Genomic DNA, 12,637 nt, shown 5'->3' on the forward strand with positions numbered 1-12,637 from the left:
ACTCCTCCTGTCAGCACTGACCCCGAATACTACAACTCCCCCTGTCACCACTGACCCCCGAATACTACAACTCCTCCTGTCACCACTGACCCCGAATACTACAACTCCCCCTGTCACCACTGACCCTCGAATACTACAACTCCTCCTGTCACCACTGACCCCGAATACTACAACTCCTCCTGTCACCACTGACCCCGAATACTACAACTCCTCCTGTCACCACTGACCCCCGAATACTACAACTCCTGCTGTCACCACTGACCCCCGAATACTACAACTCCTCCTGTCACCACTGACCCCCGTATACTACAACTCCTCCTGTCACCACTGACCCCGAATACTACAACTCCTCCTGTCAGCACTGACCCCGAATACTACAACTCCTCCTGTCACCACTAACCCCCGAATACTACAACTCCTCCTGTCACCACTAACCCCCGAATACTACAACTCCTCCTGTCACCACTGACCCCCGTATACTACAACTCCTCCTGTCACCACTGACCCCGAATACTACAACTCCTCCTGTCAGCACTGACCCCGAATACTACAACTCCTCCTGTCACCACTGACCCCGAATACTACAACTCCTCCTGTCACCACTAACCCCGAATACTACAACTTCTCCTGTCACCACTAACCCCCGAATACTACAACTCCTCCTGTCACCACTAACCCCCGTATACTACAACTCCTCCTGTCACCACTGACCCCGAATACTACAACTCCTCCTGTCAGCACTGACCCCGAATACTACAACTTTTCCTGTCACCACTGACCCCGAATACTACAACTCCTCCTGTCACCACTAACCCCGAATACTACAACTCCTCCTGTCACCACTAACCCCCGAATACTACAACTCCTCCTGTCACCACTGACCCCCGTATACTACAACTCCTCCTGTCACCACTGACCCCGAATACTACAACTCCTCCTGTCACCACTGACCCCGAATACTACAACTCCTCCTGTCACCACTGACCCCGAATACTACAACGCCTCCTGTCACCACTGACCCCCGTATACAACTCCTCCTGTCAGCACTGACCCCGAATACTACAACTTTTCCTGTCACCACTGACCCCGAATACTACAACTCCTCCTGTCACCACTAACCCCGAATACTACAACTCCTCCTGTCACCACTAACCCCCGAATACTACAACTCCTCCTGTCACCACTGACCCCCGTATACTACAACTCCTCCTGTCACCACTGACCCCGAATACTACAACTCCTCCTGTCACCACTGACCCCGAATACTACAACTCCTCCTGTCACCACTGACCCCGAATACTACAACGCCTCCTGTCACCACTGACCCCCGTATACAACTCCTCCTGTCACCACTGACCCCCGAATACTACAACTCCTCCTGTCACCACTGACCCCCAAATACTACAACTCCCCCTGTCACCACTGACCCCCGAATAGTACAACTCCTCCTGACACCACTGACCCCCGAATACTACAACTCTTCCTGTCACCACTGACCCCGATACTACAACTCCTCCTGTCACCACTGACCCCCGAATACTACAACTCCTCCTGTCACCACTGACCCCCGAATACTACAACTCCTCCTGTCACCACTGACCCCCGAATACTACAACTCCTCCTGTCACCACTGACGCCCGAATACTACAACTCCTCCTGACACCACTGACCCCCGAATACTACAACTCTTCCTGTCACCACTGACCCCGATACTACAACTCCTCCTGTCACCACTGCCCCGAATACTACAACTCCTCCTGTCACCACTGACCCCCATACTACAACTCCTCCTGTCACCACTGCCCCGAATACTACAACTCCTCCTGTCACCACTGACCCCCGTATACAACTCCTCCTGTCACCACTGACCCCCGAATACTACAACTCCTCCTGTCACCACTGACCCGAATACTACAACTCCTCCTGTCACCACTGACCCCGAATACTACAACTTCTCCTGTCACCACTGACCCCGAATACTACCACTCCTCCTGTCACCACTGACCCTCGAATACTACAACTCCTCCTGTCACCACTGACCCCGAATACTACAACTCCTCCTGTCACCACTGACCCTCGAATACTACAACTCCTCCTGTCACCACTGACCCCGAATACTACAACTCCTCCTGTCACCACTGACCCCCGAATACTACAACTCCTGCTGTCACCACTGACCCCCGAATACTACAACTCCTCCTGTCACCACTGACCCCCGAATACTACAACTCCTCCTGTCACCACTGACCCCGAATACTACAACTCCTGGAGGCTGCAGGCAGACAGGAGACTAGTAGCAGAGGTACTGGAGGCTGCAGGCAGACAGGAGACTAGTAGCAGAGGTCCTGGAGGCTGCAGTCAGACAGGAGACTAGTAGCAGAGGTACTGGAGGCCGCAGGCAGACAGGAGACTAGTAGCAGAGGTACTGGAGGCTGCAGGCAGACAGGAGACTAGAAGCAGAGGTACTGGAGGCCGCAGGCAGACAGGAGACTAGTAGCAGAGGTACTGGAGGCTGCAGGCAGACAGGAGACTAGTAGCAGAGGTACTGGAGGCTGCAGGCAGACAGGAGACTAGTAGCAGAGGTCCTGGAGGCTGCAGTCAGACAGGAGACTAGTAGCAGAGGTACTGGAGGCTGCAGGCAGACAGGAGACTAGTAGCAGAGGTACTGGAGGCTGCAGGCAGACAGGAGACTAGTAGCAGAGGTACTAGAGGCTGCAGGCAGACAGGAGGCTAGTAGCAGAGGTACTGGAGGCTGCAGGCAGACAGGAGACTACTAGCAGAGGTCCTGGAGGCTGCAGGCAGACAGGAGACTAGTAGCAGAGGTACTGGAGGCTGCAGGCAGACAGGAGGCTAGTAGCAGAGGTCCTGGAGGCTGCAGGCAGACAGGAGGCTAGTAGCAGAGGTCCTGGAGGCTGCAGGCAGACAGGAGACTAGTAGCAGAGGTCCTGGAGGCTGCAGGCAGACAGGAGACTAGTAGCAGAGGTACTGGAGGCTGCAGGCAGACAGGAGGCTAGTAGCAGAGGTCCTGGAGGCTGCAGGCAGACAGGAGACTAGTAGCAGAGGTCCTGGAGGCTGCAGGCAGACAGGAGACTAGTAGCAGAGGTCCTGGAGGCTGCAGGCAGACAGGAGACTAGTAGCAGAGGTCCTGGAGGCTGCAGGCAGACAGGAGACTAGTAGCAGAGGTCCTGGAGGCTGCAGGCAGACAGGAGACTAGTAGCAGAGGTCCTGCAGGCTGCAGGCAGACAGGAGACTAGTAGCAGAGGTCCTGGAGGCTGCAGACAGACAGGAGACTAGTAGCAGAGGTCCTGGAGGCTGCAGGCAGACAGGAGACTAGTAGCAGAGGTCCTGGAGGCTGCAGGCAGACAGGAGACTAGTAGCAGAGGTCCTGGAGGCTGCAGGCAGACAGGAGACTAGTAGCAGAGGTCCTGGAGGCTGCAGGCAGACAGGAGACTAGTAGCAGAGGTCATGGAGGCTGCAGGCAGACAGGAGACTAGTAGCAGAGGTCCTGGAGGCTGCAGGCAGACAGGAGACTAGTAGCAGAGGTCCTGGAGGCTACAGGCAGACAGGAGACTAGTAGCAGAGGTACTGGAGGCTGCAGGCAGACAGGAGGCTAGTAGCAGAGGTCCTGGAGGCTGCAAGCAGACAGGAGGCTAGTAGCAGAGGTCCTGGAGGCTGCAGGCAGACAGGAGACTAGTAGCAGAGGTACTGGAGGCTGCAGGCAGACAGGAGGCTAGTAGCAGAGGTCCTGGAGGCTGCAGGCAGACAGGAGGCTAGTAGCAGAGGTCCTGGAGGCTGCAGGCAGACAGGAGACTAGTAGCAGAGGTCATGGAGGCTGCAGGCAGACAGGAGACTAGTAGCAGAGGTCCTGGAGGCTGCAGGCAGACAGGAGACTAGTAGCAGAGGTCCTGGAGGCTACAGGCAGACAGGAGACTAGTAGCAGAGGTACTGGAGGCTGCAGGCAGACAGGAGGCTAGTAGCAGAGGTCCTGGAGGCTGCAAGCAGACAGGAGGCTAGTAGCAGAGGTCCTGGAGGCTGCAGGCAGACAGGAGACTAGTAGCAGAGGTACTGGAGGCTGCAGGCAGACAGGAGGCTAGTAGCAGAGGTCCTGGAGGCTGCAGGCAGACAGGAGGCTAGTAGCAGAGGTCCTGGAGGCTGCAGGCAGACAGGAGACTAGTAGCAGAGGTCCTGGAGGCTGCAGGCAGACAGGAGACTAGTAGCAGAGGTACTGGAGGCTGCAGGCAGACAGGAGGCTAGTAGCAGAGGTCCTGGAGGCTGCAGGCAGACAGGAGACTAGTAGCAGAGGTCCTGGAGGCTGCAGGCAGACAGGAGACTAGTAGCAGAGGTCCTGGAGGCTGCAGGCAGACAGGAGACTAGTAGCAGAGGTCCTGGAGGCTGCAGGCAGACAGGAGACTAGTAGCAGAGGTCCTGGAGGCTGCAGGCAGACAGGAGACTAGTAGCAGAGGTCCTGCAGGCTGCAGGCAGACAGGAGACTAGTAGCAGAGGTCCTGGAGGCTGCAGGCAGACAGGAGACTAGTAGCAGAGGTCCTGGAGGCTGCAGGCAGACAGGAGACTAGTAGCAGAGGTCTGGAGGCTGCAGGCAGACAGGAGACTAGTAGCAGAGGTACTGGAGGCTGCAGGCAGACAGGAGGCTAGTAGCAGAGGTCCTGGAGGCTGCAGGCAGACAGGAGACTAGTAGCAGAGGTCCTGGAGGCTGCAGGCAGACAGGAGACTAGTAGCAGAGGTACTGGAGGCTGCAGGCAGACAGGAGGCTAGTAGCAGAGGTCCTGGAGGCTGCAGGCAGACAGGAGGCTAGTAGCAGAGGTCCTGGAGGCTGCAGGCAGACAGGAGACTAGTAGCAGAGGTCCTGGAGGCTGCAGGCAGACAGGAGGCTAGTAGCAGAGGTCCTGGAGGCTGCAGGCAGACAGGAGACTAGTAGCAGAGGTCCTGGAGGCTGCAGGCAGACAGGAGACTAGTAGCAGAGGTCCTGGAGGCTGCAGGCAGACAGGAGACTAGTAGCAGAGGTCCTGGAGGCTGCAGGCAGACAGGAGACTAGTAGCAGAGGTACTGGAGGCTGCAGGCAGACAGGAGACTAGTAGCAGAGGTACGCTGCAGGCAGACAGGAGACTAGTAGCAGAGGTCCTGGAGGCTGCAGGCAGACAGGAGACTAGTAGCAGAGGTCCTGGAGGCTGCAGGCAGACAGGAGACTAGTAGCAGAGGTCCTGGAGGCTGCAGGCAGACAGGAGACTAGTAGCAGAGGTACGCTGCAGGCAGACAGGAGACTAGTAGCAGAGGTCCTGGAGGCTGCAGGCAGACAGGAGGCTAGTAGCAGAGGTCCTGGAGGCTGCAGGCAGACAGGAGACTAGTAGCAGAGGTACTGGAGGCTGCAGGCAGAAAGGAGGCTAGTAGCAGAGGTCCTGGAGGCTGCAGGCAGACAGGAGACTAGTAGCAGAGATCCTGGAGGCTGCAGGCAGACAGGAGACTAGTAGCAGAGGTCCTGGAGGCTGCAGGCAGACAGGAGACTAGTAGCAGAGGTCCTGGAGGCTGCAGGCAGACAGGAGACTAGTAGCAGAGGTCCTGGAGGCTGCAGGCAGACAGGAGACTAGTAGCAGAGGTCCTGCAGGCTGCAGGCAGACAGGAGACTAGTAGCAGAAGTCGTGGAGGCTGCAGGCAGACAGGAGACTAGTAGCAGAGGTCCTGGAGGCTGCAGGCAGACAGGAGACTAGTAGCAGAGGTCTGGAGGCTGCAGGCAGACAGGAGACTAGTAGCAGAGGTCCTGGAGGCTGCAGGCAGACAGGAGACTAGTAGCAGAGGTACTGGAGGCTGCAGGCAGACAGGAGGCTAGTAGCAGAGGTCCTGGAGGCTGCAGGCAGACAGGAGACTAGTAGCAGAGGTCCTGGAGGCTGCAGGCAGACAGGAGACTAGTAGCAGAGGTACTGGAGGCTGCAGGCAGACAGGAGGCTAGTAGCAGAGGTCCTGGAGGCTGCAGGCAGACAGGAGGCTAGTAGCAGAGGTCCTAGAGGCTGCAGGCAGACAGGAGACTAGTAGCAGAGGTCCTGGAGGCCGCAGGCAGACAGGAGACTAGTAGCAGAGGTACGCTGCAGGCAGACAGGAGACTAGTAGCAGAGGTCCTGGAGGCTGCAGGCAGACAGGAGACTAGTAGCAGAGGTCCTGGAGGCTGCAGGCAGACAGGAGACTAGTAGCAGAGGTCCTGGAGGCAGACAGGAGACTAGTAGCAGAGGTACGCTGCAGGCAGACAGGAGACTAGTAGCAGAGGTCCTGGAGGCTGCAGGCAGACAGGAGACTAGTAGCAGAGGTCCTGGAGGCTGCAGGCAGACAGGAGACTAGTAGCAGAGGTCCTGGAGGCAGACAGGAGACTAGTAGCAGAGGTACGCTGCAGGCAGACAGGAGACTAGTAGCAGAGGTACGCTGCAGGCAGACAGGAGACTAGTAGCAGAGGTCCTGGAGGCTGCAGGCAGACAGGAGACTAGTAGCAGAGGTCCTGGAGGCTGCAGGCAGACAGGAGACTAGTAGCAGAGGTCCTGGAGGCAGACAGGAGACTAGTAGCAGAGGTACGCTGCAGGCAGACAGGAGACTAGTAGCAGAGGTCCTGGAGGCTGCAGGCAGACTGGTTTGATGAATATAATCTCCTGGTACAATATCTTATATCTGTTTTCCTACATACAGGAGGAGTTCCTGATCTTGTTGATAAGTGTGGACGCCAGAGATCTGGCGATGCCGGGCTGTGGTGCAATCCCGGATGATGGTGAGTGTGGTACGGACCAGGCTTTCGGCTTGTGCAGATCCTCCTGTGTATGAGGCTTGTGCGGATCCTCCCGTGTATGAGGCTGTGCGGATCCCCCTGTGTATGAGGCTGTGCGGATCTTCCTGTGTATGAGGCTGTGCGGATCCTCCCATGTATGAGGCTTGTGCGGATCTTCCTGTGTATGAGGCTGTGCGGATCCTCCTGTGTATGAGGCTGTGCGGATCCTCCTGTGTATGAGGCTGTGCAGATCCTCCTGTGTATGAGGCTGTGAGGATCCTCCTGTGTATGAGGCTGTGCGGATCCTCCCGTGTATGAGGCTGTGCGGATCCTCCTGTGTATGAGGCTTGTGTGGATCCTCCTGTGTATGAGGCTGTGCGGATCCTCCTGTGTATGAGGCTGTGCAGATCCTCCTGTGTATGAGGCTGTGCGGATCCTCCTGTGTATGAGGCTGTGCAGATCCTCCCGTGTATGAGGCTGTGCGGATCCTCCCGTGTATGAGGCTGTGCGGATCCTCCCGTGTATGAGGCTGTGCGGATCCTCCTGTGTATGAGGCTGTGCGGATCCTCCTGTGTATGAGGCTGTGCGGATCCTCCTGTGTATGAGGCTGTGCGGATCCTCCTGTGTATGAGGCTGTGCGGATCCTCCTGTGTATGAGGCTTCTGCGGATCCTCCTGTGTATGAGGCTGTGCGGATCCTCCTGTGTATGAGGCTGTGCGGATCCTCCTGTGTATGAGGCTGTGCGGATCCTCCTGTGTATGAGACTGTGCGGATCCTCCTGTGTATGAGGCTGTGTGGATCCTCCTGTGTATGAGGCTGTGCGGATCCTCCTGTGTATGAGGCTGTGCGGATCCTCCTGTGTATGAGGCTGTGCGGATCCTCCTGTGTATGAGGCTGTGCGGATCCTCCTGTGTATGAGGCTGTGCGGATCCTCCTGTGTATGAGGCTTCTGCGGATCCTCCTGTGTATGAGGCTGTGCGGATCCTCCTGTGTATGAGGCTGTGCGGATCCTCCTGTGTATGAGGCTGTGCGGATCCTCCTGTGTATGAGACTGTGCGGATCCTCCTGTGTATGAGGCTGTGCGGATCCTCCTGTGTATGAGGCTGTGCGGATCCTCCTGTGTATGAGGCTGTGCGGATCCTCCTGTGTATGAGGCTTCTGCGGATCCTCCTGTGTATGAGGCTGTGTGGATCCTCCTGTGTATGAGGCTGTGCGGATCCTCCTGTGTATGAGGCTGTGCGGATCCTCCTGTGTATGAGGCTGTGCGGATCCTCCTGTGTATGAGGCTTCTGCGGATCCTCCTGTGTATGAGGCTGTGCAGATCCTCCTGTGTATGAGGCTGTGTGGATCCTCCTGTGTATGAGGCTTGTGCGGATCCTCCTGTGTATGAGGCTGTGCGGATCCTCCTGTGTATGAGGCTGTGTGGATCCTCCTGTGTATGAGGCTGTGCGGATCCTTCTGTGTATGAGGCTGTGCAGATCCTCCTGTGTATGAGGCTGTGTGGATCCTCCTGTGTATGAGGCTTGTGCGGATCCTCCTGTGTATGAGGCTGTGCGGATCCTCCTGTGTATGAGACTGTGCGGATCCTCCTGTGTATGAGGCTGTGCGGATCCTCCTGTGTATGAAGCTTGTGTGGATCCTCCTATGTATGAGGCTTGTGCGGATCCTCCTGTGTATGAGGCTGTGTGGATCCTCCTGTGTATGAGGCTGTGCGGATCCTCCTGTGTATGAGGCTGTGTGGATCCTCCTGTGTATGAGCCTTGTAGCGCGATCAGCTGAGCTGTCACTGAGGTTACCCGCGGCCACCGCTGGATCCAGTAACAGCGGGTAACCTCAGTGACAGATCAGCTGATCGCGCGGCTGTCTTCATTACCTGCGTGGAGGTGACCGGAGCGGCGGTGTCTTCTGCAGCTCCGGGCACCTCCATGCAGCTGCGCTGGAAGCGATGCTGGAGCATTCTGGATTACGCCGGACATGGAGGGCTTTTTGGGGCTGATTAAAGTGGTGAACCAGGGTATATGTGTGTGTTTTTATTTCTAATAAAGGATTTTTTCGGGTGCGTGTGTGTTTATTTACTGTAATTTACAGATTAATCATGGAGGGTGTCTCATAGACGCCTGACATGATTAATCTAGGATTTAGTGGCAGCTATGGGCTGCCATTAACTCCTTATTACCCCGATTTGCCAACGCACCAGGGCAAATCGGGAAGAGCCGGGTACAGTCCCAGAACTGTCGCATATAATGTATGCGGCAATTCTGGGCAGCTGTTGGCTGATATTGTTAGGCTGGGGGGCTCCCCATAACGTGGAGCTCCCCATCCTGAGAATACCAGCCTTCAGCCGTATGGCTTTATCTGGCTGGTTTTAAAATTGGGGGGGAACGCACGCAGTTTTTTTTAATTATTTAATTATTTATTTCACTACACAGTATAGACCCGCCCACCGGCTGCTGTGATTGGGTGCAGTGTGACACCTGTCACTCAGAGTGGGGGCGTGTCTCACTGTAACCAATCATAGGCGTCAGTGGGCGGGGAAAGCAGGGAATAGGAGATTGTTTAATGGGCGGCCGGCTTTTTCAAAACAGTAAAAGCCGCCGGAGCAGTGTGAATGCCGTGCAGCGCCGGGGATCGGTGAGTATGAGAGAGGGGGATAGACTGACATGGACAGACAGTGAGGGACAGAGATAGTGACCGACTGACAGAGATTAGTGAATGACAGGCATTGTGAGGCTTTTCAGCTGCGCTCTGAAGCGGACCTTTTTTAAGCTGCGGTGCAGAGCGCACACCTGCGCACATAGCCTCAGACAACAAAATCGTATGAGGGATGTCACACGTTACAATTCACTAGGTTCGTGCAACAAAACGCTCAATTCTAGAGAATGATACGATGTGTTTGCGATCAACGGTTTTGCGTTCAATCCTGATCACACGTAGATGTCACACGCAAATACCTCACAAACGATGCCGGATGTGCGTCACTTACAACTTGACCCCGACGACGGATTGTGAGATATATTGAAGCGTGTGTAGCGGGCTTAAGAACGTGGATTCCTGGAGGTGTTGATCCGGCCTCACAGATCCCCGATATCAGATCATCCCTTTTGTATGGGATCAAGACGCTGAAGGATCCGCACAAGCCTCATACACAGAAGATCAGGGCTCAGTTCTCCTAGATGTTTGAGGCAACCTCCTGCCAAGTTTCTTGGTCACCGGGTACCGAGGACGGAGGAGACGGGCGGTCACCGGATACCGAGGAAAGGAAGAGACGGGCGGTCACCGAATACTGAGGACGGAGGAGACGGGCGGTCACCGGATACTGAGGATGGAGGAGACGGGCGGTCACCGAATACTGAGGACGGAGGAGACGGGCGGTCACTGGATACTGAGGACGGAGGAGACGGGCGGTCACCGGATACCGAGGAAAGGAAGAGACGGGCGGTCACCGAATACTGAGGACGGAGGAGACGGGCGGTCACCGGATACTGAGGATGGAGGAGACGGGCGGTCACCGAATACTGAGGACGGAGGAGACGGGCGGTCACCGGATACTGAGGATGGAGGAGACGGGCGGTCACCGAATACTGAGGACGGAGGAGACGGGCGGTCACCGAATACTGAGGACGGAGGAGACGGGCGGTCACCGAATACTGAGGACGGAGGAGACGGGCGGTCACCGGATACTGAGGATGGAGGAAATGTGCAGTCATTAAATACTGAGAACGGAGGAGACGGGAGGTCACTGAATACTGAGGACAGAGGAGACGGGCGGTCACTGAATACTGAGGACAGAGGAGACGGGCGGTCATTGAATGCTGAGGACAGAGGAGACGGGCGGTCACTGAATACTGAGGACAGAGGAGACGGGCGGTCACTGAATACTGAGGACAGAGGAGACGGGCGGTCACTGAATACTGAGGACGGAGGAGATGGGCGGTCACTGAATACTGAGGACAGAGGAGACGGGCGGTCACTGAATACTGAGGACGGAGGAGACGGGTGGTCACTGAATACTGAGGACAGAGGAGACGGGCTGTCACTGAATACTGAGGACGGAGGAGACAGGCGGTCACTGATTACTGAGGACGGAGGAGACGGGCAGTCACCAGATACTGAGGATGGAGGAGACGGGCAGTCACCAGATACTGAGCACGGAGGAGACGGGCGGTCACAGGATACCAAGGATGGAGGAAATGGGTAGTCACCAGATACTGAGGACGGAGGAGACGGGCAGTCACCAGATACTGAGGATGGAGGAGACGGGCAGTCACCAGATACTGAGGACGGAGGAGACGGGCGGTCACCAAATACTGAGGACGGAGGAGACGGGCGGTCACCAGATACTGAGGACGGAGGAGACGGGCGGTCACCAGATACTGAGGATGGAGGAGACGGGCGGTCACCAGATACTGAGGATGGAGGAGACGGACAGTCACCAGATACTGAGCACGGAGGAGACAGGCGGTCACCAGATACTGAGGATGGAGGAGACGGACAGTCACCAGATACTGAGCACGGAGGAGACGGGCGGTCACAGGATACCAAGGATGGAGGAAATGGGTAGTCACCAGATACTGAGGACGGAAGAGACGGGAGGTCACCAGATACTGAGGACGGAGGTGACGGGCAGTCACCAGATACTGAGGACGGAGGAGACGGGCGGTCACTGAATACTGAGGACGGAGGAGACGAGCGGTCACTGAATACTGAGGACGGAGGAGACGGGCGGTCACTGGATACTGAGGACGGAGGAGACGGGCGGTCACCGGATACTGAGGACGGAGGAGACGGGCGGTCACTGAATACTGAGGACGGGGGAGACGTGCGGTCACGGATACTGAGGACGGAGGAGACGGGCGGTCACCGAATACTGAGGACGGGGGAGACGTGCGGTCACCGGATACTGAGGACGGAGGAGACGGGCGGTCACTGAATACTGAGGACGGAGGAGACGGGCGGTCACTGAATACTGAGGACGGAGGAGACGGGCGGTCACTGAATACTGAGGACGGAGGAGACGAGCAGTCACTGAATACTGAGAATGGAGGAGACGGGCGGTCACTGAATACTGAGGACGGAGGAGACGGGCGGTCACCGAATACTGAGGACGGAGGAGACGGGCGGTCACTGGATACTGAGGACGGAGGAGACGGGCGGTCACCGGATACTGAGGACGGAGGAGACGGGCGGTCACTGAATACTGAGGACGGGGGAGACGTGCGGTCACCGGATACTGAGGACGGAGGAGATGGGCGGTCACTGAATACTGAGGACGGGGGAGACGTGCGGTCACCGGATACTGAGGACGGAGGAGATGGGCGGTCACTGAATACTGAGGACGGGGGAGACGTGCGGTCACCGGACACTGAGGGATTGACACTTCTCTTTTCTTCGGTTACGTTAAATTTTGTTCACTGATAATAAACTATTAACCCTTCTGTGCCTGAAGCTTGTGACTGCAGCGAGTTTTCCGCACCTGTCCTGTGTATGGACATCAGACGCGTGGGGCCCGTGACGTGGACGGTGACACTAATCTCAGGGTGACGTCAGTGTCTCTTCCGCAGATCTCCAGGAGCTCAGACCCCGGAACATGGACACATCCAGAGAGAAGAGTCAGGACCTGTGGGGACATCTCCGGGGAAAGCAGCGATCCCTCGTCACAAAGGTACAGGTCATACGGGGCCGCGCGGGTACAGGTCATGCAGGGCCGCGCGGGTACAGGTCATGCAGGGCCGCGCGGGTACAGGTCATGCAGGGCCGCGCGGGTACAGGTCATGCAGGGCCGCGCGGGTACAGGTCATGCAGGGCCGCGCGGGTACAGGTCATGCAGGGTCGCGCGGGTACAGGTCATGCAGGGTCGCGCGGGTACAGGTCATGCAG

General features: G+C 56.9%; 1 protein-coding gene across 1 annotated transcript in view; it reads left to right on the top strand.

Annotated features, from left to right (window-relative positions):
* WDR97 (WD repeat domain 97) overlaps positions 1–12,637 on the top strand; it is a 126,009-nt gene that overhangs the window by 46,448 nt on the left and 66,924 nt on the right. Inside the window, exons 4-5 of the mRNA XM_075315986.1 lie at positions 6,685–6,763; positions 12,322–12,422. Coding sequence (XP_075172101.1) covers positions 6,685–6,763; positions 12,322–12,422 — 180 coding nt within the window. The remainder of the gene's footprint in view (positions 1–6,684; positions 6,764–12,321; positions 12,423–12,637) is intronic.

This window comes from Anomaloglossus baeobatrachus, chromosome 6, assembly GCF_048569485.1.
Source record: "Anomaloglossus baeobatrachus isolate aAnoBae1 chromosome 6, aAnoBae1.hap1, whole genome shotgun sequence".
In the NCBI taxonomy this organism is placed as follows: Eukaryota; Metazoa; Chordata; class Amphibia; order Anura; family Aromobatidae; genus Anomaloglossus; species Anomaloglossus baeobatrachus.